The sequence below is a fragment of the Botryllus schlosseri genome, chromosome 10, assembly GCF_051294905.1.
Source record: "Botryllus schlosseri isolate E-star chromosome 10, Bs_hap1, whole genome shotgun sequence".
Lineage (NCBI taxonomy): Eukaryota > Metazoa > Chordata > Ascidiacea > Stolidobranchia > Styelidae > Botryllus > Botryllus schlosseri.
The window spans coordinates 11,819,364-11,842,751 of record NC_137245.1 but is presented as its reverse complement, the minus strand read 5'-3'; the positions used below and the strand labels follow the sequence as shown (position 1 = coordinate 11,842,751).

General features: G+C 40.8%; 3 protein-coding genes and 1 long non-coding RNA gene across 4 annotated transcripts in view; 2 read left to right on the top strand and 2 right to left on the bottom strand.

The window, feature by feature from the left end:
• The window catches only part of LOC145448503 (uncharacterized), a 224,735-nt gene that overhangs the window by 49,713 nt on the left and 151,634 nt on the right, over nucleotides 1-23,388 (bottom strand). The window lies entirely within an intron of this gene.
• Nucleotides 6,149-10,219, bottom strand: LOC145448501 (uncharacterized). Its single transcript, XM_080326898.1, has 3 exons — nucleotides 10,065-10,219; nucleotides 7,533-7,640; nucleotides 6,149-6,566 (listed from the first exon to the last, which is right to left on the bottom strand). The coding sequence occupies exons 1-3, from the start codon at nucleotides 10,096-10,098 to the stop codon at nucleotides 6,373-6,375; spliced, it is 336 nt and encodes a 111-aa protein (XP_080183024.1). The 5' UTR covers nucleotides 10,099-10,219; the 3' UTR covers nucleotides 6,149-6,372.
• LOC145448908 (cytochrome P450 3A8-like) lies at nucleotides 20,052-21,075 on the top strand. The gene is made up of 2 exons (XM_080327355.1): nucleotides 20,052-20,711; nucleotides 20,744-21,075. Exons 1-2 carry the CDS (start codon nucleotides 20,378-20,380, stop codon nucleotides 21,058-21,060), a joined length of 651 nt encoding a protein of 216 aa, XP_080183481.1. The 5' UTR covers nucleotides 20,052-20,377; the 3' UTR covers nucleotides 21,061-21,075.
• Nucleotides 21,318-21,995, top strand: LOC145448907 (cytochrome P450 3A27-like). The gene has a single exon (XM_080327354.1). The coding sequence runs from the start codon at nucleotides 21,318-21,320 to the stop codon at nucleotides 21,873-21,875; it is 558 nt and encodes a 185-aa protein (XP_080183480.1). The 3' UTR covers nucleotides 21,876-21,995.

Genomic DNA, 23,388 nt, shown 5'->3' with positions numbered 1-23,388 from the left:
TCACAGGGAAGATATGGCTTCATTCTTGAGCCTAATTAATGCTTGGTGGACAATTGTCAATACCTGTCACAGATATTCACCTAATCCATTGTCTGATGCAGTAGTTTCACATGATGGTAAAATCAATTTCCTACAAGATTTCTCTAATTGGCTGATCAAATGGAACGGATACAACCCTCAAAATTATTGCCTATCCAAGCAAACATTCAAAGCTCTGATCGGAACCATGCAGTCGCAATCGCTGCTTATGGCAGATTTGTTAGCAGAGGGGTATGAATATGTGATTCCAAGAAAATTCCAAAGTGACCCCATTGAAAGAAGGTTCTCGCAGTACAGGCAAATGAGTGGGGGGCGTTTTCTGGTCGGTTTAACAGAAGTTACCAACTCTGAAAAGATAATACTGCTCCGTTCTATGTTGAAAATTGACATTAATTTCTGGGAGCATGATGTTGGTGTTCAAAGCTCAGTTCATTTGGATCATTTCAAACAAACAATTGAAGATGTGACGATTGAAATTACTGGATCATTTTTATCTCCTGACAGTGAGGAGGTGTCCTATTATGTTGCTGGGTACGTTGGCAAAAAGGTCCTCAAGAAACTGAATTGCAGGGAATGTTCTAAGTTAATTGTTGAAGAATCCGGTGACACTAATTCATTATATTTCGACCTACTCTCTCGTGGGGGATTGCTTGCCCCTTCAGAACCACTCGCTAAGTTTGTTGCAACCAGTTTTTCAATCCTGGATGGTTCCGATACAATCATCTGCTCTCATCCTCAAGTCTCAGTGAGAGAAGCTGCCGAATATGTTTTGCAACGTTTTGGGGGGCCCATAAGCTTTGCCTGTTGTAGTCATCAAGAGCGAGCTTCAAAATTGGCGAACAGAATCATTGTGAACATATATTACAATAACAAGCAGAAGTTAGTTAATGCCTCTGTGAGAAAAGATGTTATGAAGGGCTTTAAAAAGCGGCAGTTGAGCAAGTCGTAGCTTGCCTACATCATTGGTCCATTTGATTCGCTGAATTTGAGGTCGAATCTTTGTAACCATAAGCTTGGTGTTTGTATTTGCGAGTATTTACTTATGAAAATGACTTCAATTTATTCTTTACATGATGTAATTGATTTTACCATGCATTAAAATACTTATCATTAGCAAGTTTATTCCTTACCGCTATATAGTCTATTTGTGTGATTAGTGGATAAGGGGATATACTGGATAACTGTATCTTGGACGCTGTCAATTGTAACTTTGGTAAAGTACTAATTTCGCCTGTTATACGGCTTTGCTAGACTTATCCTAAGGGAGGGATCTGGTTGCGAGAAACGAAATCGTAAGCAATCGCTGATGTCTGTTTTGCGAACGTCGGCCTCCCCGATGTTGCAACTGGAATGCGCCATATATGGCCGTAAGTTATCGTAGGCCCCGGTCGACCTCTAATTTCATTGCTTCAGAAGCCCTTCAGCCTGAAAATTCATGAAAAGAGTTCGTGAATTAACAATGCTAGGTATGATACCATTGACGTACGCATAGACCACAACACGAGTCTCGTGCAATAATACTACTATTGAGAAACATCACGTGACAACAACACAACCTTCACTGTTTCAATGACTTTTTGTAGTGAAACATGTGTCATAGCGTACAGCTGGTTGTCTGAACCCTTATCTGGTGTATGCATATCCTCGTAAATACGTAGCATACTAATATTAGAATTGCATCTTTTCCGCTTGGGTCGCGATATGTCAATAAAACTCAGATTTGGGGGTAGGCGATTACCTTGATGAATTTTTGGAAGAACGAAATGAGAAAAACGAGAAGCTGTCTTTTTACTCTCACTTCTCTTTTTGAATGCACATTACACATGCATCAAACTCAAGCACGCGAGAATACACGTACCGCTATGTGCATCGCTACTATTTACCACAACTATGCAGTTAACTACATTTACCACAACACAAGTCGATTACAGTCCAATCAGAATTGGCTCGTCTAATACGTAATAGAAAGGAAGCGGTTTAGTTCAGGAAAGGCAACAACAGCCCTCTATTTAAATTTGCTTACGTTGAAGGAGCAGGGTTGTAACCAAGTCACAAGGCTCCAGTCAATCTCATTTTTATAGTTTTGACTCGAGGCAAGTCGAGTCATTTTCAATTCCCCGCCGATTCAAGTCCGAGTCCAATTCAGTGAGTGGAGGGTCGAGTCCAAGTCAAAGTGTTGTGAATCGAGTCCGAGTCCGAGTCATTGTTGTTCACTGTTCAGTTTGGAGTTCAATCCGGTAAACCCACTTTTTCAATTATTCTCGAGTGATACAGAATGGCTCGCTTTCATAATATCGTAACTTTCTTCAGTTACAGCAGCTTTCAGTTGCGAGGAGCGTATAATTTCAGAACTTGGAAAAATCGTATTTTACTACTCGACTCGTACCATTGAAATTAACTCGATTCAGATTCGAGCACTCCAATCATGGTGCCCAGCCCTATTTGTGATGCAGACTGTTTAGTGTTTACGTTTTCTCTCGAATCCTACATTTTGCAGTAAATCAATGTCATCAGTTAAACTGCCGTCGAAGACATCGTTGTTGAACGGGGGTGTGCAATTATTTTTCCCGACGGGTCAAATATGAAGTGGAAAATGCGTTGTGGGGCAGAGACAAAACTTTACATTAGCTTATGTCCTGCTGCGTGCAGTTTAATTTCTAAATCAGCGGTCGCCAACTCAGTCAGTAGGCAATGAGATGACATTCTCTTTCAATATTGTTATGAGACGTTCGTGTCATCCGGTACGATTTAAATCAATCGAGCAGATCAATGCTGTCTCGCGACAAAGATCGGCAAACCGACATTCAGTACTGCGCGATGTGCATTAGGCATGTACGTAAACGTAATACTGATCAGACTTTGTGCGCGTAATAGGTTCTTATTACTCAGTATGATTTCTTCCAATTCAAATACATAGAAAATACTTGAGAACATCTTAATTGTTGATGCCGATGAGTATTCACTCTGGCTGAAGTATATCTACCGTTATTATATAGCAAGTTTGCATATTCAACGTGATTTCAGCTGGGATATGCAAAAATTATACTAATGACTCGTATTTTGAAAGGTACAGGGTCACGTTCCTCATTCGAATTGCATTGCAAATTAGAGGATTAGTGTCCACGGAGAATCGTTTTGAAAAACAACCTAAAGCCGCATATGCAATTTGAAATCTAGGATTCGGCTCCTTGTAAGGTAAGGATTATAGCCGACCGAGCAAGAGTGGGCAGCATCATTAGCTCTTGGCTTAATTAAGCCGGTAAGAGACAATATGGTAGTAAATGAAAGAGCACTGCAATTCGGGCTATTGAAGCCCAGTTCTGATGATGATGATGATGATAATATTATTGTTGTGCGCCCCGAATTTACGCTGAAATGTCTGGAATTCTGTCAAATTACATTATGTTACAATTATATAACCATAACCATATGTGAAAAGTACAGTTTGTCTACAAAATCTGTTGCGTATAAAAATAAATAGTCTTGTAGCATGGATATGTGCGGACCGCAAAAGCATGAGTAAGTAAATTTGGTCTAGCGACGAAACATTTCCGCCAGCCCTGCCTCGGGGTTGAGCTTGAGCTTACATTTATCCAGATAGGTGATATTATAATATTGCTGCTATTATCATATTATCATGAGTACTATGGGCGGAAATGGCACTGAGTCCACATGCTCACTTCTGAAAGATGATCAACAGGAAGGCATCGAAGGTGATATGCGAAATGAAGAGAGAGAAGCAACTGCGAATCAGAAAAGGTCATTTTGGTTCGATGCTACAAAAAGACAAATAGCGATGGTAGCCTTTGCGTCAATTTGTAACATTTCAGTTTACATCTGCCAAGCCATCCCTGGGACGTTTTTAGCCAGAGAGATAAAGGCGAGAGGCGGTGAAAATGTGTACGCAGCTGCGATCATAAACTCATCCTACCTTGCATCAGCGTTGACCAGTCTGATATTCGGGAATTACAAATCGAAAATGTCGACCAAAAAGTTTATATGCCTTGGACTTTTAATCGTTGCGATTACGCAGAGCTGCCTCGTCGCTTTTGACTACTTGAGTGAAGTTTCTCTGTTAGTAATTGGGGTAACAATAAGAGCAATACAAGGAATTGGTTTAGGGTTTTACAATGTCGCGATGCTGACTCTGCTGTGGCAAGAATTGCCGTACTACATCGCCACACTCTTTGGCGTCAACCAAATAACTTCATCCATTGCCTATTTCTTAGCTCCGGTCATAGGTAGTCAATTATACAGTATTGGAAATCGTATGATGCTGCCGTTTGTCGCGAGTGCTTCATTCGCGGGTTTACTGGCTGTTTGTGGATGGGCTTTCCTTCCAAGCGAGGTAATCAATGCCGGAGTGTCAAATCTTCATACTTGGCGTTATGTTACGAATCCGAGAGCTGTGTTGGCATTAGGTTTGGCTGCGGTTACTGGCGGTTCAATTGCAATATTCGATGCGTCTTTTACGTCTTATGGTCAAACGCTGGGTATTTCGGTTGCTACGATCGGTTGGATGATGTCAATCTCTGACGCAACCGGTTTAGTATGGTCTTTAATCATGCTTTATCTGTACGATATCAAACATATTTATCGCCAGCTCGTCATGATCTTTTGCTTGCTAGGTCTGTTTGGAATCAATTTCGTGTTCTCGGCGGATAAACCGACTTCAGCGTCGCTATGCGTAGCGATCGGTTTTTTCGGATTCTTTGATATAACGTTGCAAAATTTCGCCTTTGTCGAAATGATTTATCAAGCATCAGTCGACGACGATTATATAAAATCAGATAATACCTTTCGCGGCAGAATATCCGGGACCTGGTTCTTCATGTTATCTTTCTCCAAGTCCGCTTTCGGTGTGTTTGGAACTAGCATACAGACTGTGTTTCCGTATTATCTATCTCAAACGGTGACCTCGCTAGCTACTTTATCGCTCGCGTGTGGAATTTCCTTAGCTATATTTGGTTGTCGATCACTGTGATGATGCAATCGAAATTAGAGATCAACTGATATGCGATTTTCAACGTTTTCTGTTGATAAATATTTTGCTGGCCGCGAAGCTCGATTCCTCGACAGTTTAAAGAGGAATAAAGCTGAAAACTGTAATTGTAGATGGACAGTGGCGTCGCTAAACAAATATTTGCAAAGCAACATAATTATAAATGAACGTGAACAGAAATGTAGATCTGCATATACATTTTACTTCAATTGTCAATTATCTTTTTACATTGAGGACGAGTGGTTCACAATATATCTCGAATGTACGATTATGCTGGTTGGCGGCATTTTACTCTTGTTCAATACCTGAATATTAGTATAAGTATCTTAAGTATATGTTGTCCACTGCAAGCAACTGGTTAGCCCTAAATACTGTTTTAGCAGAGTTGTGTTCTATTATCGTTCATTTTCATTGTTCATACTCCAATAATTAATATTACTTACTTGTTACATGACAGTAAAGTAGCATATATCGATTTGGTGATAGATCCAGGTCACACATCGCGGCGCTGGTTAGTGCAAGCAAGGGTACTATTATATTGAGCATGATGCTATCGGTAAGTTGACGTGCAAAAGTGAGTGAGAAAATGACGGTGCGTATATGCCACCAAAGACCATGCCGGGTGACATATCATATGGGTTACTTTCCATCTGTGACCTCATTTTTAATCCTGTCTTACTTATGGGAAACCCCACTTGTGGTTCGAATAGAAGTTTGTATCATTAGCTATAGCTTGATTTCCTGTACATCTGCTCAAGTAATACGTTTTACCGGTGTGTAACTGGTATCCGGGGAATAATTCCTGCTAGGCTAGACGCATAATTCTACGGCATAGCGTGGCGAGGGCAATGGAGATGATGAATCGATAACCTAACGAATCCTTTGCATCTCTATCTTTAAGCACTTCTATGTGATGTAGTGCGGACACAACTATGGTGCCCGTCTCATCCTTTGTGATAAATGTGTTTGAGTATCACTCTAGGTGTATTTCGAACTGACGTGCTCATATGCCCATGTTATAACAATTATAATATATGTTTAGTATAAGCTCTCTCACCTCGCTTTTAATGTCCCTCCCAAATATCAAAACTGTTTCTGCATGACAACTGACAACATTGTGTTTATATTACTGCGAAATTGAGTTGCTTCATTACAAGGAATAAAATGATGAAAACATTTCCGCTTCGTTGTATGCCGTTCCCAGCATCACACGAATACGCCAACATATTGCCTGGTAAGTTTCACATTCATCTAACTTATGCAGTCTTGACATCATTCACATATATCGGTTTCACGTAGGCTAGCCTATCATCCAATCTCGCGTTCGTGTGTTAATATTCTGGGCCCGGAATGTCAGGTGATGCTTTCAAACTCTGCGAAACGTGGGGGTTGTTTTCGTCTGGAAGGAGAATGAGTTCCGGAAACGAGGTTTCTCGGGTCGTATCTCTCGGCCACGTATTCGACAACCTCTTCATGAAACCGGAGTATCGGGGATCGTGGAATCCGAATGGACTAGGATGGCTGCCTGTCATAAAACCACATTGATTTGACAAACAGTAGTCTGGAATGAGGCACTTATGATGACCCTGAATTGTTAAACTAAACATTGTCCATTCGTTTCACCGGCAATATCCGGAGGTGGATATAGAGGCACCGGCGTAACAAAATAGAACAAATTAACATGTTAAATTAGTCTAGTGGAACTGAGCGTTGTCCCGATTCAACAATTCCTCAAACTAAAATATTTTTGGGTTTTGAGATCGTTGCAGTAAGCTGCCTTATCAGGGAAATCAAAGATATAAGACATGTCTACAATATTCTTTGTCAAATACAAATATACATTCGACTTGTACGGAATGGCAATTATGGCGGCAACAACGGCACTTTAGACAATTTTCGTAGTCAAAGAAATTGCCTAGTATTTGAAATGATTTCGCCCTCTGATACCATGTGAAGATAATATGCATGTAAAGTCACTGACTTTGCGTTTTCACAAGCAACCCAGGAGGATTCGCGTAAACGAATGGCTCAACGTAACAACAGCAGTAGGTGTTGAAAAATAGTTGCATGGTAGGAAGAAAATATGTGAATAGTGAATACGTTTATACATTCCAGGAGTATCAATGAGCAGTAATTATATCCCAATAACCAGAGTCGTCATCGATAATATTGAAGTAGTAGAAGTAGAGTTGCTAATTTCCACGCGGTACAAGTGGGAGTATAGCCTAACGATTTCCAAGTAAGCAAAGGACCTGGTTTTACTTAATGTCAGAAAACTGTTGGTAGAAGTGCACGAAGTCTAAGATCATATAACCAGTAACCACTTCAGTAATAGTAGTGCAACTAGGCAAAATACACTTGAGTAATTCTAAAATGTGGTAATATTTCGTAACTGAGCGCCGCCTTTACCAAGCACCAATTGTGATTTCTTAGGTTTGGCAAGCAAGGCGTCATTGTCAATAAGTACAGGCTAATTTATTTTTCTCGTTACCTCCACATAGCATCGTCCATACATAATATGGCATGGGTTCCTTCAAGTTTTCACATCTGGAGACTGGCGACCCAGCGTAGCCTTTCGCGAACAAGGTCACTGAAAACGCTGCAATAAACAAAGTCTTCAATTGATATCAAGCAGCTCGAATTACTATACCGGCTGATTTAGCATATTTATTCGATCCTCTTTGAATCGGTAACGCTGTAACGTAGGCTACGATCGACATCCTGGCCAAAGTAGCATTATTATATTGCATCCACAAATAAATGTATTGGCAAGGTTTATTCGACAATCTCATTCTTTCCAAGTTATAAGCCTTCGGGTATTTACGATAGTTATGTGTATAGGCAGCGTTACCATTTCCATATGAGATAGTGGGCCTTGCAAATACTAGAGCTCCTATATGCGACCTGCGGTTTCATGTCGTTATTTATATCTGAGCCAATTGCCTAAAAGGTTTTAAAATCTATACATATAGCCACACAAATGGAATCTTTATTCGAACTTTTATCAAGTCCGCCGTATCTCATAATATATATATTCTACTCGCTTATGAGTTGAAGTTCGGCCCGAATTCATTCATTGTACTCCTGTTTACAACTGATCATTTATCAAATTGCTGCATGGACTTCTCGCGCAGTGTACAAATGTAATGTAGATGAAGAACGGGGGTTTGACCACTGCAAATTTGCATTGCCCTTCCTTCTACGCTGCCTATTTTAACGTATTTTCGCACAGAGGTGTCGCGAGAGAGTCACAAAGAACTGCACTAACTGTTATTACGTGCTCACGAGCGCGAATCTTTGTGGTATCACGAACCACGTTTCAATAGTAATCAAGCTGATGAAACGTACCGCTAACTCTAGTACAATGCAGCCCGACCTCAAACCCTGAACTCGCCTGAGCTCTCATCCTAATTGGTATACGTGTAACGTACGAATTCTTAACACTACCACAATAAATCACCTCTGCGTGAAATTCGAGTTTACCTCCGCCTCTATTTACTGGTCACCCCACTGAATGTCATTAAGACATAGGCGTAGTCAGCACGATTATTATTTTAATTAAGGTGTTAAATTTAAGATATGATGACATGAGACCACGAATATCCACCGCTGTGAAAACGTGTGATATCCAAATGCCCAAGTCGAAAATTTGGGGATAGCATGGTCGTCTTTGGTGCCCTGTCTACGATACGAACACACCATGTTAGGTATAATCGTATTTAGCTAAGAGGGGTCTATACCTATATATAGAATAATACTACGTCATATAACGTATTAAGGTTTTGCATGAAGCACCGGAGAACGTAAATATCTATTCGGATTATAGAATGGTCGACAGACGCACGGTAATTGTTTCGATAATTGCGTCATTACGGGCAGCTAGTTAGCTATAAAGTGTCATCGGCCGAAGAAAATCGTTCTAAGGCTGGGTTCGGTGTGCTACTGTGCTGTTATGGAGTATCTCACTCTAGCGCAGTTCTTTCCAGCTGGTGAAGAACAGACACAGGTGCACAACAACTACGTACAGCATATTGGCCTCCATATTTATGGAGGGGTGACATTGGGATTACGTTTACCAGTTCACTACTCCGGACTGCATGCGTCGATAACTTTAGTGTGTTGTTCACAAAAACTAATTTTGAACTCTGGATGCTGAGCTCTATCAGCATGAACTACAATAAAGCTTCTGCATAATTTTGGGGGTTACTGGTACACAAGTTTTATGTTGCTATAAAAGGCGGTTGTCTGCTATCAAACGTCCCACTGATATTGGGTGCACTCAAATACGCAAATATAACGGTTTCGTGACATCCGTCATATCACTTTCATAAACCTAAAGTTTGAACAAACCTGTCGACTGCAGTTAAAAGAAAATGCGAGTACAGTTATCTCGATCTCGGATTCACCTTCGTGGATAAAAATTAATACAAACCTCACAAACATTGTTTTTTTCTCACATGGGTCGTCGTTATCAATTTTGACCGGTGTAAACTTTCATCAATGGCAATTCCTTATAGCAAATAAAGTCTTACAAAATTTTAATGGGAGGGAGCATTTTTAGGGATGGATTAGTTTTAAGGCTGTGAGGAATCAAGACTAATAAATCGTAAGTGGATAATGAAGAAGAACCACTGCACTAGCGACAGGCGCATGTATCAGCGTTTCATTAATACTTATTAGTATGAATTGGAATTTCAAAAATATCGAGCAGCTTAACGGAAAGGAAAGCTTGATGATTTGTACTAGATAGGATTAGGAAACTCTATGGCACATAACAATGGGTTGAGTTAGACAAAACAATGGATTCCCATGCCATTACATCATTTCCTATGTATATACACTGACGAATCGGAATTGAATATGATGCCATCGAACAAATTTTGGCTTAGACTAAATTAGATGTTCGGTATTCCAGATTGAATTGATTCCACGGATCCTCGAAGTGAATGATCTTCGACGTGACATGAATTGATTGGAATGATGAACCCACATTATATCAATAGTATATATACAATATACATACCGAAGACAAAAATGAGTCTAATTGCAGAAGTCATTGTTCAGGGTTAAACTAATTGCCGTCACAGTAGAGTATGAAGAACTTTACAAATGTCCTGGAATGCAAGTAACAACTTGAATTTAAGAGAATAATTTCAAGCACTATATCTAGACGTGATGGGTGAAATTGCTTAATGCTTATTCAAGTTCGTACTAGAGAAATAACTTTCTGTACTGGAAGAGGCATGCTCGCCTATAACTGCGTCACTGCAATTTTACTGTTTCCAAGGATTGATTAAAGTGCTACCTTTTCTCACAGATGGAATTCAAATTCCATCGCCACAATTGCTGCGGCAACAGGGAATATATAATTCACCTAGACCAGTGGTTCCCAACCTTTTTTCACCCACGTACCATTTCGAGGTTTTATGCAGTGCTCGCGTACCACCTACATCAGTTACGCGCGCCGAAGGCGGCCAAAAATTTTGCTGTAATTTATGACGTCATAATCACGTATTTGACCTATGCGAAGCGTAATAGCAAATGCTATTAAACTAGGCATTATCAGCCAGGGTTGATGGGACGCATGGAATTGTTTTTTCACCACCAGTCACAAAAAGAACAACATAATAATAATAATGGCAAACTACAAACGTTAATTTATTTAATGCGATGGCTGCATTTGTTTATTTGCCACTAGCGCAGCGATTCTTCAACATTTTTAGACACGCCCCCTTTTACGATAGAGAAAAACACCCCCCCCCCCCCTTATCGTCACATCACAAAATGCAACTAGAATGCTAGCAATCACAGCGAATAATGGTGGGTTATGATAGTTAATAAGATGTTCTCAAACATGCAATTAGGACTATACAGAAGGCAAAAACAATGAGATGGAGGTAAATCGCGCCGAGCGCGAAATTTTTTTTCAGTTGGCCGCAGCTTCGCGCCCCCTTCCGATGCTTTCAGGCCCCCCAAGGGGAGAGAGGGGCAGTTGGAGAAACACTGCACTAGCTGGTCGATGCGTGGCATATGTTTGCTCAAAGCGCATCGAAAGTCATGCATTGGCGCAACAAGTCGGTTTCGTTTCTTCGACTTGGTAGTCATCAGAGATGAAAATCCTTGCTCGCACTCCCACGTAGAAGGTAAAATTAGCAGCTGGGGAATAGCTTGAGAAGCTAGAGTCGAGTACGAGGAGGTCATGCTAAGCCTGATGTTTATTGGAGAACAATCTTTGTGTTCAACCCCACCTTAACTAATAACTCCCTTCGATCGAAAAAAAAACAGAATCTGCTCGCGTACCACCTGGAAGACCTTCGCGTACCACTAGTGGTACGCGTACCACAGGTTGGGAACCACTGACCTAGACCGTGAGCACTTAAATTCTCAGATATATAAATTTCCAACTCAGTGATAGTGGGTATGTTCTGTACTTCCCCTTGAAAATATATGTGTGCTTCGTATCCTGCCAGGGGATGGTATGTGGTTTCCTACCCACCAAATACGCATCGCTGTGGCTTTCAATTGTGGCCGTATGACATCCCAATATACACCTCCCTAATCGCGAACGCTCTGTTTTCACTCATACCCTGACCCTTCCCCTATGAAATATCACGTACACAAAATAAACTGCAGCCTTGCCTTCAAGTCTTATAGGAATCCCGGCGCCTGCATTTTATCGCTGATCCAAATCAGTCTATCGTCTATCATTTTATTATGATTCCGAGCCTATTTTGAAGCGCCAAGAAATAGTGGTATTAAAACGGATGCAAAATCTAATTGTTTCCGCTAAATCGGACATATTTTCAGCATTAGTCACAAAGGCAGGGAGTAGGCAATTAGGCATATGTTTATCGCTCGATGTTTGGGTATTCCAGTACATATCAGCATCTGCCACTGAGCCGTGCCTTTTGTGTAGCCGCTGATGACTCACGCTCACCCTTCTTCGGGAATATTGGGCGATCCATCATCTCTTGGGAGATTTAAATTTCCTAAGCTGTTATTTATTTATTCTGACACGATAATTGCATCTGGTAATGGTTGTTAGACAGGATGTAACGTTTGGATGTAAATTCGTTTTCCACGTTGCGAAAATTTGTCGATAATGATATTGGATGCGGCTTTAATCTGCAAATGGTAGCATGCATAATTGAAAACGATAAATCGCTTTTCGAAACAGTTTTACTACAGACGCCTCCCAGTGACAGGTGAATATTATGGCCTCTGTTAGCAAGGATTGAATTCAATATTTGTCCGGTTTCTCGTACAGTTTCACAGATCTGACGAATTTCCAAATCTCGTGGTTGAAATTTCGTAGTAAATATAATTATAAGTATATGTATGGTTTATATATAGAACACATATATAATCGCGACAGGATTAAACACGGTGGTGGTAGCAGCGACTAGATAGCGCAGTGGTATGATCAACGACTGCAACACCAATAGGTTGCCCTTTTGAGTCCGACCGAGGTCGACTCCATAATTCCTACCTAAGTATTGGAGGTTTATCTAGGCCAGTGGTTCCCAACCTTTTTGTCTTCATTCCCCACTTCAGATTTATTCTGAGCCTTCATTCCCCACCAGGACCGTAAACGCGCGAAGCGCGAAAAATTTATATAATTCATGTTTGAATCGGTCAATATGATCAGAAATTGCATATATTTTGCTATCATTTTTTATCCCCTCTCTGCTCACGTAATCAGATTTACCGGTAGAGCTGAGTGAGGTGTGTTGGAAAAGGTAGGGCCCCTAAATATGATTTAAACATCTTCGGACAGATCCGTTGATATACTGATTTCGTTACATGATGCTATTTCGTGACCTCCTATATCTGCTATGTCAAAAGATATGGAAATCGCCAAAACTAAAAAGCACAGAAGATTTCAAATTTGTATTGCTTTACTGGCAAATAATTTTTTCCCTGCGAGAAGGCATTTGTCCTGTGGGATTCAGATCGCCAGGACAGGAACATTCGGAGCCAGCCATTTAGCCGACTATGGACAATTAAACATATATGTATATTGTATAAATTTACAAGTTTTCTGTCACCACAGGGGCATTCCTTCTCGGCCACAGTCTTCTCGCTGCTGATCGTTCTGGCACACTTCTCGGACTGGCATGTTACATAGCCTATAACTTCATATGCCTTAGTGCGTCGTGGCGCAGCAATTGCAGACGCCTAAGTCTCCATTTCTATAAATTCTACGTATTTTCGTGGGGGAAGGGTACCCAATAATCAAAATATTAGGCAATACTAAATCGCGCGCCCGCGCAAAAAAAAATTGAATAAGTGACACAAATTTCCAAAAAATACTCTATAATTTATGTTAATTCACGAATTCATTTTAGGCCCCTTCGAGCTCGCACCCCCCCCCAATTGGGGGGTTTGGGGTGCGGCAGTTACGGTCCTGTTCCCCACTACCCAACACTTCTGTCATCACAGAGCAGCTATTTGCTGGTTTGACTACACAAGACACACAACCACACCAGTACGCAAGACAATCGCCTATAGCTGCAACGTAAAACGCATTGTGAACCAATACCAGTAACGCTCAAAATTTCGCGAAAGCGTTATTTCACGTCAAACTAGTCGTGCTGGATGCGTTTGTGACGCCATGATTGGCCGTCCAGAGTTAAAAAATGAGGTTCTGTGAACACCACGCAATATAATTTTCGATAGATACATTCCAGAGCAGTTAGCTGGTAGCGGTAATTGCGCATGTGTCTCCGTGAATATGAACACTGTCCTGTAGATAATTTTGAACAAACGCGTCTATTCCTCACCAGAAACCATTGAATTCCCCACCAGTGGGGAATTCCCCACCGTTTGGGAACCACTGATCTAGGCTCATCCTCGTCACCTTATCCACGCCAACGGTGTCTTAAAGAAACTCTAGAAGTACGCCGTCCTACAAGTCGGCATATACGGAGTTAAAATAAACGCATCGGTAGGGTGTAAATGACCATTGTAGTCGACAAGCACCGTGAAAAACACAAACACACACACACACACACGAAGTTAGCATGTTCCTTTTACATTTAGACGGCCTTCAGAAATATACTTATAAGCCGAGGTGCTCAAAGTATATAGTCACGAAGGCTACTCAAGTAGAAGTATAATAGTTGCGATCCAGAGTTCTACTCAAGTATGAGTAGGAGTAGTGCTTTTCGAGGTGGTACAAAACTACTTGAAGTAGAAGTGGAATACTTTGTATTTAAAAACTATTCAAGTATACGTAACTTATAACGCCCTCATGGACTGTAAAAAACTGGAAACAGACATATGCGGTTTGTGTTGTTACATTCCCTGCATGAGATAGGCCTATATTTTCAAGCGAATAAGTTTTCTATCACATCATACGATAAACATTATAGCTTTTCTACAGAACAGTGGTCATTACCTTATTCTCCCAAATACCTTCTCTCATAAAATGTGACCGTATGACCGATACGGATAAGTTCACGCTTCGCGAGATTTCCTCGTGTAATTTCAAACGTTTTGCTGAGATCGATTTACTGTGAATAAACTGTCATGGCGGACTATATAATAATATATGCGGCCTGATATTGTGGTCATGAACTAGGTAACCGTAAATTATGTTGACCGAAGGTTTTGTGGTTGCTCCATATATATTTTGTGCAAAGCATTATGAAAATTCTGGACGAAAAAAAACCCGAATCTTTCCGATTTGGTGTCTCTTTCATATTGGAAGAAGATAGTACTTCTACTTGACAAACTGTAAATAGTGAAAAGCGAGTAAGTCACAGCATCTGATGAAGTAGAAGTAGGAACTGCGGAAAATTAGATTTACTTGAGGAAGTTCTGCAAGGAAAACGGCTTGAGTACTTCGAAAAAGTAGATGTACTTCGTTACTTACCACGTCGACATGTAAGCGCACAGTACATATCGATATTTTGACATCGTGACTTATAATGATCTTCTGAAAACGAGTAAATAGCGGTTTGTGCTAGGCATCTGATTAGCACCATAGGATTGGTTTCTGGCATATCAAAGTATTACTCTTCCTCGATTGTGTGTTTCTTTCATCGAAATGTTTGACGGCTATAGTACACAAAACGTCCCAATGGTTGATAAATAATTGTTGCCTATCGGCTGGCATTAATTATTGAGGTCGAGCTGCATATCTCATCGGTTTAAAATCTCATCGCTCACATAGCTAAGGTAGAGCCGTCGCAAAAGCTTATAAATATTTCAGAAAGCGAGTATCGTGTGCTGTGTTAAATTGGCAAGTGGTTTATGGTAAATTGATTTGTAAAGTCAGGAAACTAATGCTTCGGCGTCACAATTGTGGAAATGATGTCGCTTCAAGTTCAGCGATGCAACGTCGACACGACTGCCTCTGCATTAGGGTGGAGCGGATCTAAAAAGTCATTGGTCCTATACTCCGATCCTGTTTTTTAAAGCTCTGTTCCGACTCCGGTCCGACTCCTAGGCCTCATTCTAGAAATGACAGTGATCCAGTCCGAAAAACTGCGATAATAATGATCTATTCATAGGATGATATCGAATATTGATTGAAACAATGCAAACAGGAAATTATCAACTCGACGATCAAGTCCAACCCTTATCTGAAGTAATTGTGACAACTTGGACTTATCATGAGGTTTATTTCCATGAACGTTTCCTTTTATTGATTCGAGGGTTGGCTGTCATTTATTAGTAAAAAGTAATCATCCGGCTCCAAACCGGCTCCGGCTAAAAATGAGAAAATCCGGCCTGATATCCCATCCGGCTCCATGCTCCACCCTACTCTACACAGTGATACGTCGATACGCTATACCTAACGCGAACAGAGCAATTAAGTTCACACGAGTTGTCTCGCCATTCCGCCGTTACTCCCGCAGCTATATATTTCTACTTTTAACTCAGAATCGGGAAATATCTGGCAATTGATGAATATTGCGGTGGCACACGTGCGTGGCATCAGTTTTTCCGTAGATCAACGTTAGGCTCGTATGAAAGTTCACAATATATTGAGTTTAACTAGAGATAACTAACCTCAGTAGTTGAGTTATCTATAGTTTACCATAATGTTTTAGACGCAATTTCAGTCAAAGCATAGGCCGTTAACTCTGCACACAGTCATTCCTTGTGAGAGCATGTGTGGTAGCCCATCAATTAGGAGTACATTTATATTAAGTATTGTTATGGCTACGAAGTGTCTACTGTGTAGTCTTGACTTGAGTATGATGAATGGGGGCTCGGCAGACACGACGCAAAGCATGTCGATTCTGACCGGAATGCGTAAAGGCAGGGTTGTAATGACTCGAGTCATGACTCGACTCGAGTCAGACTCGAGTCACGAATTTTTGATGACTCGACTTGACTCGAGTCATTTTCTTGAAAAGGGAAAATGACTCGACTCGACTCGAGTCAATATTTGGATTGACTCGACTTGTACTCGAGTCATTACGCATGACTCGACCCAAGTCATTGACTCGGCATATTTTATATGACTTGAAGATGAAGAAATTTGCGAATCCTACTGGCTAGATCAACGCATATGACGAATTCTGCCAATATCGCTATTTGTCGCCACTGCTTTCATTGCACTCGTCTGATATCAGATATGCCGCCGTAAAAACAACAGACAATGGCACATATAGTAGCAATGCATTGTACAAAATCATCCTGTGATGAAGAGGTAATAGATCCTCCGCAATCAAAGTACTCGAGACTTTTCAATTACACAAGCAAACAATCGAAGCCAAGTTCAATTAGAGGCAATGAAATGACTCAGATGGTCAAGTACTTGGAAGAGACTGATAAGCTCATGTGTAGATTTGAAGGCGATGATTCTTTGCATTATGGGACGACCAGATATAATGAGTATCCAATGCTCTTCACTGTCGTTCAAAGATGCTTGTAAATTCCTGTATCTAGTGCGTGCACCAGTGGAACGTGTTTCAGTGGATGTGGATTTATTCTAAGTAGGCTTACCATATTTTGGAAATCTAAAAAGAGGACACTTTTTCAGAAACTTGAGACTTGCAAAACACCGTTTTTCACTCCGAAATACCCGCCGGAGCGTCACTTCTGTGCTAATTTACGGCATCTTACTCGCCATTTGCTATAAATCTGACCTAGATTTTCAAAAAAGAGGACAAAATCTCAAAAAAGAGGACAAAAGGGCGTCCTCCGAGGACACTTTCAAAAAAGTCAAAAAAGAGGACAAATCCTCTTAAAAGAGGACGTATGGTAACCCTAATTCTAAGGACATGTCGCTATAACATATGTGAGGATCTTCTTTCCATTTTTGAATTATAAATTGTATCTCATCATTGATTTGATCTGCTGTCAGTGAAAACACACAATACACTCCATCCATTTGACGTTTCGTTAGGTATGTGCATTGTGCACGTGAGTAATAATGAATGGCTAATGTTGTGTGATGTCTGTACAATAGGGTTGTTCAAAAATAACTTCTTGTTTATTTTGCTGGGTGGCTACTTGGTAAAATTGTTATGTTGCATAAAAAGAATACTGAATCTGGCTTAGAGAGGAGAAAATTTTATATTTGAAAAGAAAGGGAGTGTTTTTGGTGAGAAATTATTTCATATAATATAATTATATGCTAGTAGTAAGCCGACTATTTTTTCATATCCAAAATATTCCACTCTAATAAATTCGCTTTTTCTAGTTGGAATTGAGCCAAATTTGCTATGAATCAAATTTTTACACAATATAACAATATCATGAGGCGGCCGGTAAAATTCGAAAATCTCCATTTGTAGTTAATCCAAAATTTCCTCTCATATTAGTAACGCTCCGGCGGCTATTTCGGGAGCTGAGCAGGAAAGCTGACCTTTTTTTAGTCAACCACCTGATAATGTGAAAGAAAAACTGTACGTCTACATAAACATGCATCTGCTGATTCTCTATCAGCTGGTATCTAGACGTGAATTCGTTGGTTATATATAGATAGCATGTAGAATGAATTCGTTGATTCTCCATAAGCTATAAGCTCATTCAGGATTGAAAACATCAGTTGAACATGATTTCAATACTATGACTTGGACTCGACTCGAGTCATAACACTATGACTCGAACTTGAGCCTTTAAACGGTGACTTGGACTCGGACTCGACTCGGTGATGAATTGAAAATACCTCGACTTGACTCGAGTCAAAACCACAAAAGTAAGATTGACTCGTGACTCGGAACAATGTGACTTGGTTACAACCCTGCGTAAAGGTGTTATCGGGTCGTACATAAAGTGTATCTGAGCAGTTATCGTACAGTCAGTTCAGTCGATTTATACGTAAACAAGATGGCGTAGTGGTGGAGCGTCTGGATTCTTGATCGTGGGTTCGATCCTCGGCCCGGTTAGACCAACGACCTCATGAGTAATACTGGTATCCATGACTTCCCCGCTAGGCGCGCAGCATATCCGAGGTAGCATGGAGGGGTGGTGCAAGAACTAGAAAGCTATTTCTAAGCCTTCATTGTCCAGAGGCATATTATGCACACCATGCACTCATGATATGCGTATGTACGTACAGTTGTACACTGTACAAAAGGGGTCTTCAAAAATGAATTTTTCTCAAATCGTACTGGCTACTTGATAAAATTGTTAGCTTACGTAATTTAAGCCTACACACCAAATTTGGTTCAATTCCAACCAGTAGCCGCATTGCTGCAGGGGAATAAAGTTTCTATTTATTACATCAAAATAATTAACAGAAAATTTGAACATTTTCTGTACACCCCATGAAAGTGTTAGGTTGTCTATAGAAACGATGTTGACCAAGTTTGGTTCAATACCAACCAGTGGAAGCGGAGTTATTGCCGTCGAAAAATTTGGATTATGAATAAAATAGTATTTACGGTGACAAATTCTATAATTATTTACTCCAGTGGTGCCCACCGTCAATACCAGTAGGCTATATTAAGCCATTGAGTGCTATCGCTACGAGTGTTTGTAGATATTGTCTGGAGCTAAACATTATTTAACTTGCTGCAAGTTGCAATTAACCATTCGAAGGGTTACCATACCCGTCAAAGCAGTGCGTCATTGATTGGAGAGTGAAGAGGAATTCGTTCCTCGCGTTTCTTTGACTTACACAGCATGTGCTTTTGGAACTTTCTAGACGTCTGCTTCAGGCATTCAGCGGTAGGCATGTCAGCCATCGAAATAGCGTAAACTACGCATAAATGACGAGTCGATGAATGTGAATGTAATTATTGCATGCTCACTTCACGGCACAGTTATAGGCTATTAAAGTAAGTAATGTTCTATTTCAATTACTGAAATCATTCCTTATTAGAAACTCGAATCAAAATAAAATACAATTGGTTGTATGAGTTAAATAGTTAATACATATAATTACAGAGGCATCGTCGATTCCACGTTATACTAACACGTAACCCTTAGCAAACATTTCTCGACGGACATATACGATAGAAAATAACATATATAAGAACGTGACGCCCGTATGATTGTAAATATGGCGACGCCAACTTGAAAGATGACCTCATTTTTGGTAGTTGCAGTTCAGGACACCGAGTTCGATTCTAACAGCATGACTTTCTACTGAACTTTTACGATTCGTACCGTAACTGACGCACCCAAAACCCTTAGAGTTGTTATTATGGGTTATTAAACTGGGGTTCACGAACCCCTCAGGGGCCCGCAAACTAGTTTTAGAGGCCCCCGTGTAAGGGCATTATGTCACCAAGAAACTACAAAACGATATTATCCTGTGAGAACGACGACGTAGGCGAGACTGGGACGACATTGTTTAGTCTTTAGTTACTTGCTTTAGGCATGAAATAGCCTAAACGGCGTTGAGCTTGATTTGATGTCTTCGTAGACATGGGGTTCTGAAATTTTGAGTGTACGCGCAACCGCCCGCAAAACTTCAAGCGGTCCGCGATCAAAAAAGTTTAAAGAACCCCTGCGCTTTGAGATCAAACGGGCCGGAATAATAAATTACCACATTATTGAGTATTTATATGTAGATAGACTGCGCTCAATATATGACGTGGTCTCAATTGCAGTGTAAACTGTGAAGAAATCTCTGGCAGCAATGATTTTGTCAGAAATACACAGTATTCAAACTGCAGCTAAAGGATTTTCACAGGTTCTACCATTCCATTTCATCTCTGTGGTATCAAAATCACTCTCGCGTAGGCTATAAACCCTTTGCGAAACCTCTGGCATTTCTTTACCGTCACACCTTTTCGACACGGACAAGCTGAGTACAGCAAAATCGTAAAATTCGTATAAAAAGTCGTCGCCTTTACATGCTATTGCTATGTATGACAGAGTAATATAGTCTGCAGATTTGAACACACAATTTGCGTTATCGCTACGATGATCGCAGTGTCCTGCTTGCTACTTCTCGCGACAACAGTTTGTCTGTTGTACCAGTGGTTTCGCAAGCAATGGAGAGTTTTAGAAAAGTGGAATATACCACACGATCCGCTTTCTTTTCGAAATCAGGGACATGCAGCGCAAATGTTCGGGAAAAATGTTGACGAATATGAGTTACGCTGCAAAAAGAAATTTGGCAATGTATGGGGATATTACATTATGACAAAGCCGCGTATTGTTGTTCATGATCCTGAAATGATACGAAGTATTTTCGTGAAAGAGTTTTCTAGCTTTCCAAATAGGTTCGAAAACGCTAATGACTACGGATCTAAGGGTCTAGACTAGAGGACGGTTTAATAATTGCAGAGGGAGAGCAATGGAAACGCACGCGAACCGCTCTTAACCCTACATTTTCCAATGCGAAACTGAAAGGTATGTTTGGAATTATACAGATGTGTGCACGCAACACCATGAGACGACTTCAAAAAATGAGGCACGGAAAAGATGTCACTGTTGCCATTCCGGATTTATTCAACGGACTATCTCTAGACGTTATCTGCTCAACGGTGTTCAGCTATGATGTGAACTCACAGGACGACACAAAACCGGAGCCGACTATATCTAAGCACACGAAAATGTTTTTTCATGCCACATTTGCACGACAACTGCAAATTTTCCTTTAAATGTCATTCCCTTCCTTGGTAGATTTCTTGGAAGCAATGCTCCTAGTCAGGAAGTTACATATTTCACAAATTTATGTCGGCGGTTGATTGATGATCGGAAAAACACACCACATTATCGGAATGATATCATGGAATCCATGGTGCGAATGCGGAACATCGTCGATCACAAAGGTGGCATGCATGGGTTGACCGAACCGGAGATTGTAGGAAATGCGGTATCTATGCTTCTTGCAAGGTAGGAAACAACCGGTATAGCCATGGTGTATTTTGCCTACAATTTAGCTTTTCACGACCACGTGCAAAGTAAACTTCAAGCTGAGATTGATGAGGCCTACTTCAAGTGCGGAGGCAGCGGAATTGACTTTGGTGAAGTGAATGGTTTGGAATACCTTGACCTGTGTATCAATGAGTCTTTGCGGATCTACAGCCCGGTTTCAAGAATCATGAGATGCGCTTCGAATGATGTCATTGTCAACGGTCTGAAAATACCCAAGCGAGTCATGGTGATTGCACCAACTGGGGCGTTATGTGTCGATCCAGACCTGTGGGACGATCCCATGTCTTTCAAGCCGGAGAGAATGTCTGACGTAAAGGACGTCAACTCTGTGATTTATCAACCCTTCGGAGACGGGCCCCGGAAGTGTGTAGGTTTGAAGTTTGCTTTGTTGGAAATGAAAATAGCCTTTGGCACCATATTGCGGAAATACACTATCAATCCGGCCGAGGGGACGCCAAAGCCGCCATTGGAGCTCAAGAACTTTAGAACCACGTCTCCGGTTGAGGATATCAGATTATGTTTCACACCACGAACCTGATGGACTGAATCGATGAACCCTGGACAGTTTCCATTTAGGCCAGCTTAAAAAAGCATTAATTCGTTGTGTCCATTGCTAAGATATATTCTTTTCATTCGTTCAAGTTTTATGGCAGTAGTCCTTAAAGCAGTGGTTCTTAACCTGGGGGTAATGGTCGAAATGAGTTTGCGATTGACAATTACATGAGAGATGCTGCTGTCTATTATTATCCCCCCCCCCCCTGTCTAGATTTGACCACTGGATAACACGAAAACAGCATCGGTATTCGAATTGACTTGATATTCTTAACAGTGTAGATTTCAGTGTACATTATGACGTCACAATTGCCATTTTTTTGAAAAGGGGTAATTGCATCCCGTCATTTTCTTCTTGGGGGTAACGATACGAAAACGGTTAAGAACCGCTGTCTTAAAAGATGTCTCGCAAAGAGTATAAATTTGGGTCGCAGCCGAACCAGCCAATAAACTTTCCGTGCCTAGCGCGTTCTTCTGCGGTTATTTTGTGCCTTCTCAAGTTCATTGTGTTGCTTGGGGTTATCCTGTGTCCTCTTTCCAATTAATTGAAAGTGTCCTTGCCCAGATGTCCTCCTTTTTGGTAATCTGTCCTCTTTTTATAGAAAAGTGTTAAAATGCGATCAAAAACTGGACTCGGACGCACCAAACGCCAGGATTGGCAAGATAATAAACGAAACATACTTCCCGACGGGTACTTGGGTAAGCGAGATCGGAAAATGACCTTTTTTTTCGTCAGTACCGCTAATAGAAAGTAAATGTGGGTAGTTCGTGAGCCGAGTCGAAAAATGATCTTTTTTCAGAATGTTTCGGATCTCAACATACGGTTACCCTATAGTCATGTAGTGTTGCTTAACTATATAGCCAATAAGCGACACACACAAAGTTTGTTACGACGATGTAGCTTGATCATCAAGAATGTGTCCACCACTGCACTACAGCAGCGTGATGTCATAATACAATTTTTTTGACATTTGGTTTCACTGAAAAATGACCGATATCACAGAAACGTTTGACATAGCTTGACACAGCTAGCTTGACATTAGTTACTGCTGAAGAGAGCAAACTGGGGTCATAGAAAAATAAAGTTGTGAAAGTCCTGAAAATGAACATTTCGCATAGGGCCAAGAGCCGACATTGTTGTTCAAAGCTTGATAACATATAAAGAAAACATTTGGTTACAACCCTGACCGCAGTGCACCGGACTGCTGAAGAATAATTCTGAACGAAAAAAGCAACATATCCGATAACGGTGGGATGACATATAGGCTACATATGACATTTAATAACAGTAACAACAATCAAATTCATCGTATCCAAAAATTGTTTTAAAGAATGATACACATAAGATCGGAACATCTAAATTCGACAGCTTGGGCTATTGAGATCCATCAGTTACGACCGCGATTCCGTTGATGAAATTTGACTCGCTGATTATCCTAGGAAGGCAGGTTGTCAGCAAATAAAACAGCGCTGTAGACAGCAGGTGCTTCGATTTGAAA

Bases quoted from the DNA above. Each gene is read 5' to 3' on its own strand.
- LOC145448501 (XM_080326898.1), bottom strand. From the start codon at position 10,098: ATGACTTCTGCAATTAGACTCATTTTTGTCTTCG. The intron at 7,641-10,064 runs GTATGTATATTG...TGTTTATTGCAG, and splicing joins TAGACTCATTTTTGTCTTCG to CGTTTTCAGTGACCTTGTTC. The intron at 6,567-7,532 runs GTAACGAGAAAA...GTTTTATGACAG, and splicing joins ATGGACGATGCTATGTGGAG to GCAGCCATCCTAGTCCATTC.
- LOC145448908 (XM_080327355.1), top strand. From the start codon at position 20,378: ATGATCGCAGTGTCCTGCTTGCTACTTCTCGCGACAACAGTTTGTCTG. The intron at 20,712-20,743 runs GTCTAGACTAGA...TAATAATTGCAG, and splicing joins TAATGACTACGGATCTAAGG to AGGGAGAGCAATGGAAACGC.
- LOC145448907 (XM_080327354.1), top strand. From the start codon at position 21,318: ATGGTGTATTTTGCCTACAATTTAGCTTTTCACGACCACGTGCAAAGT.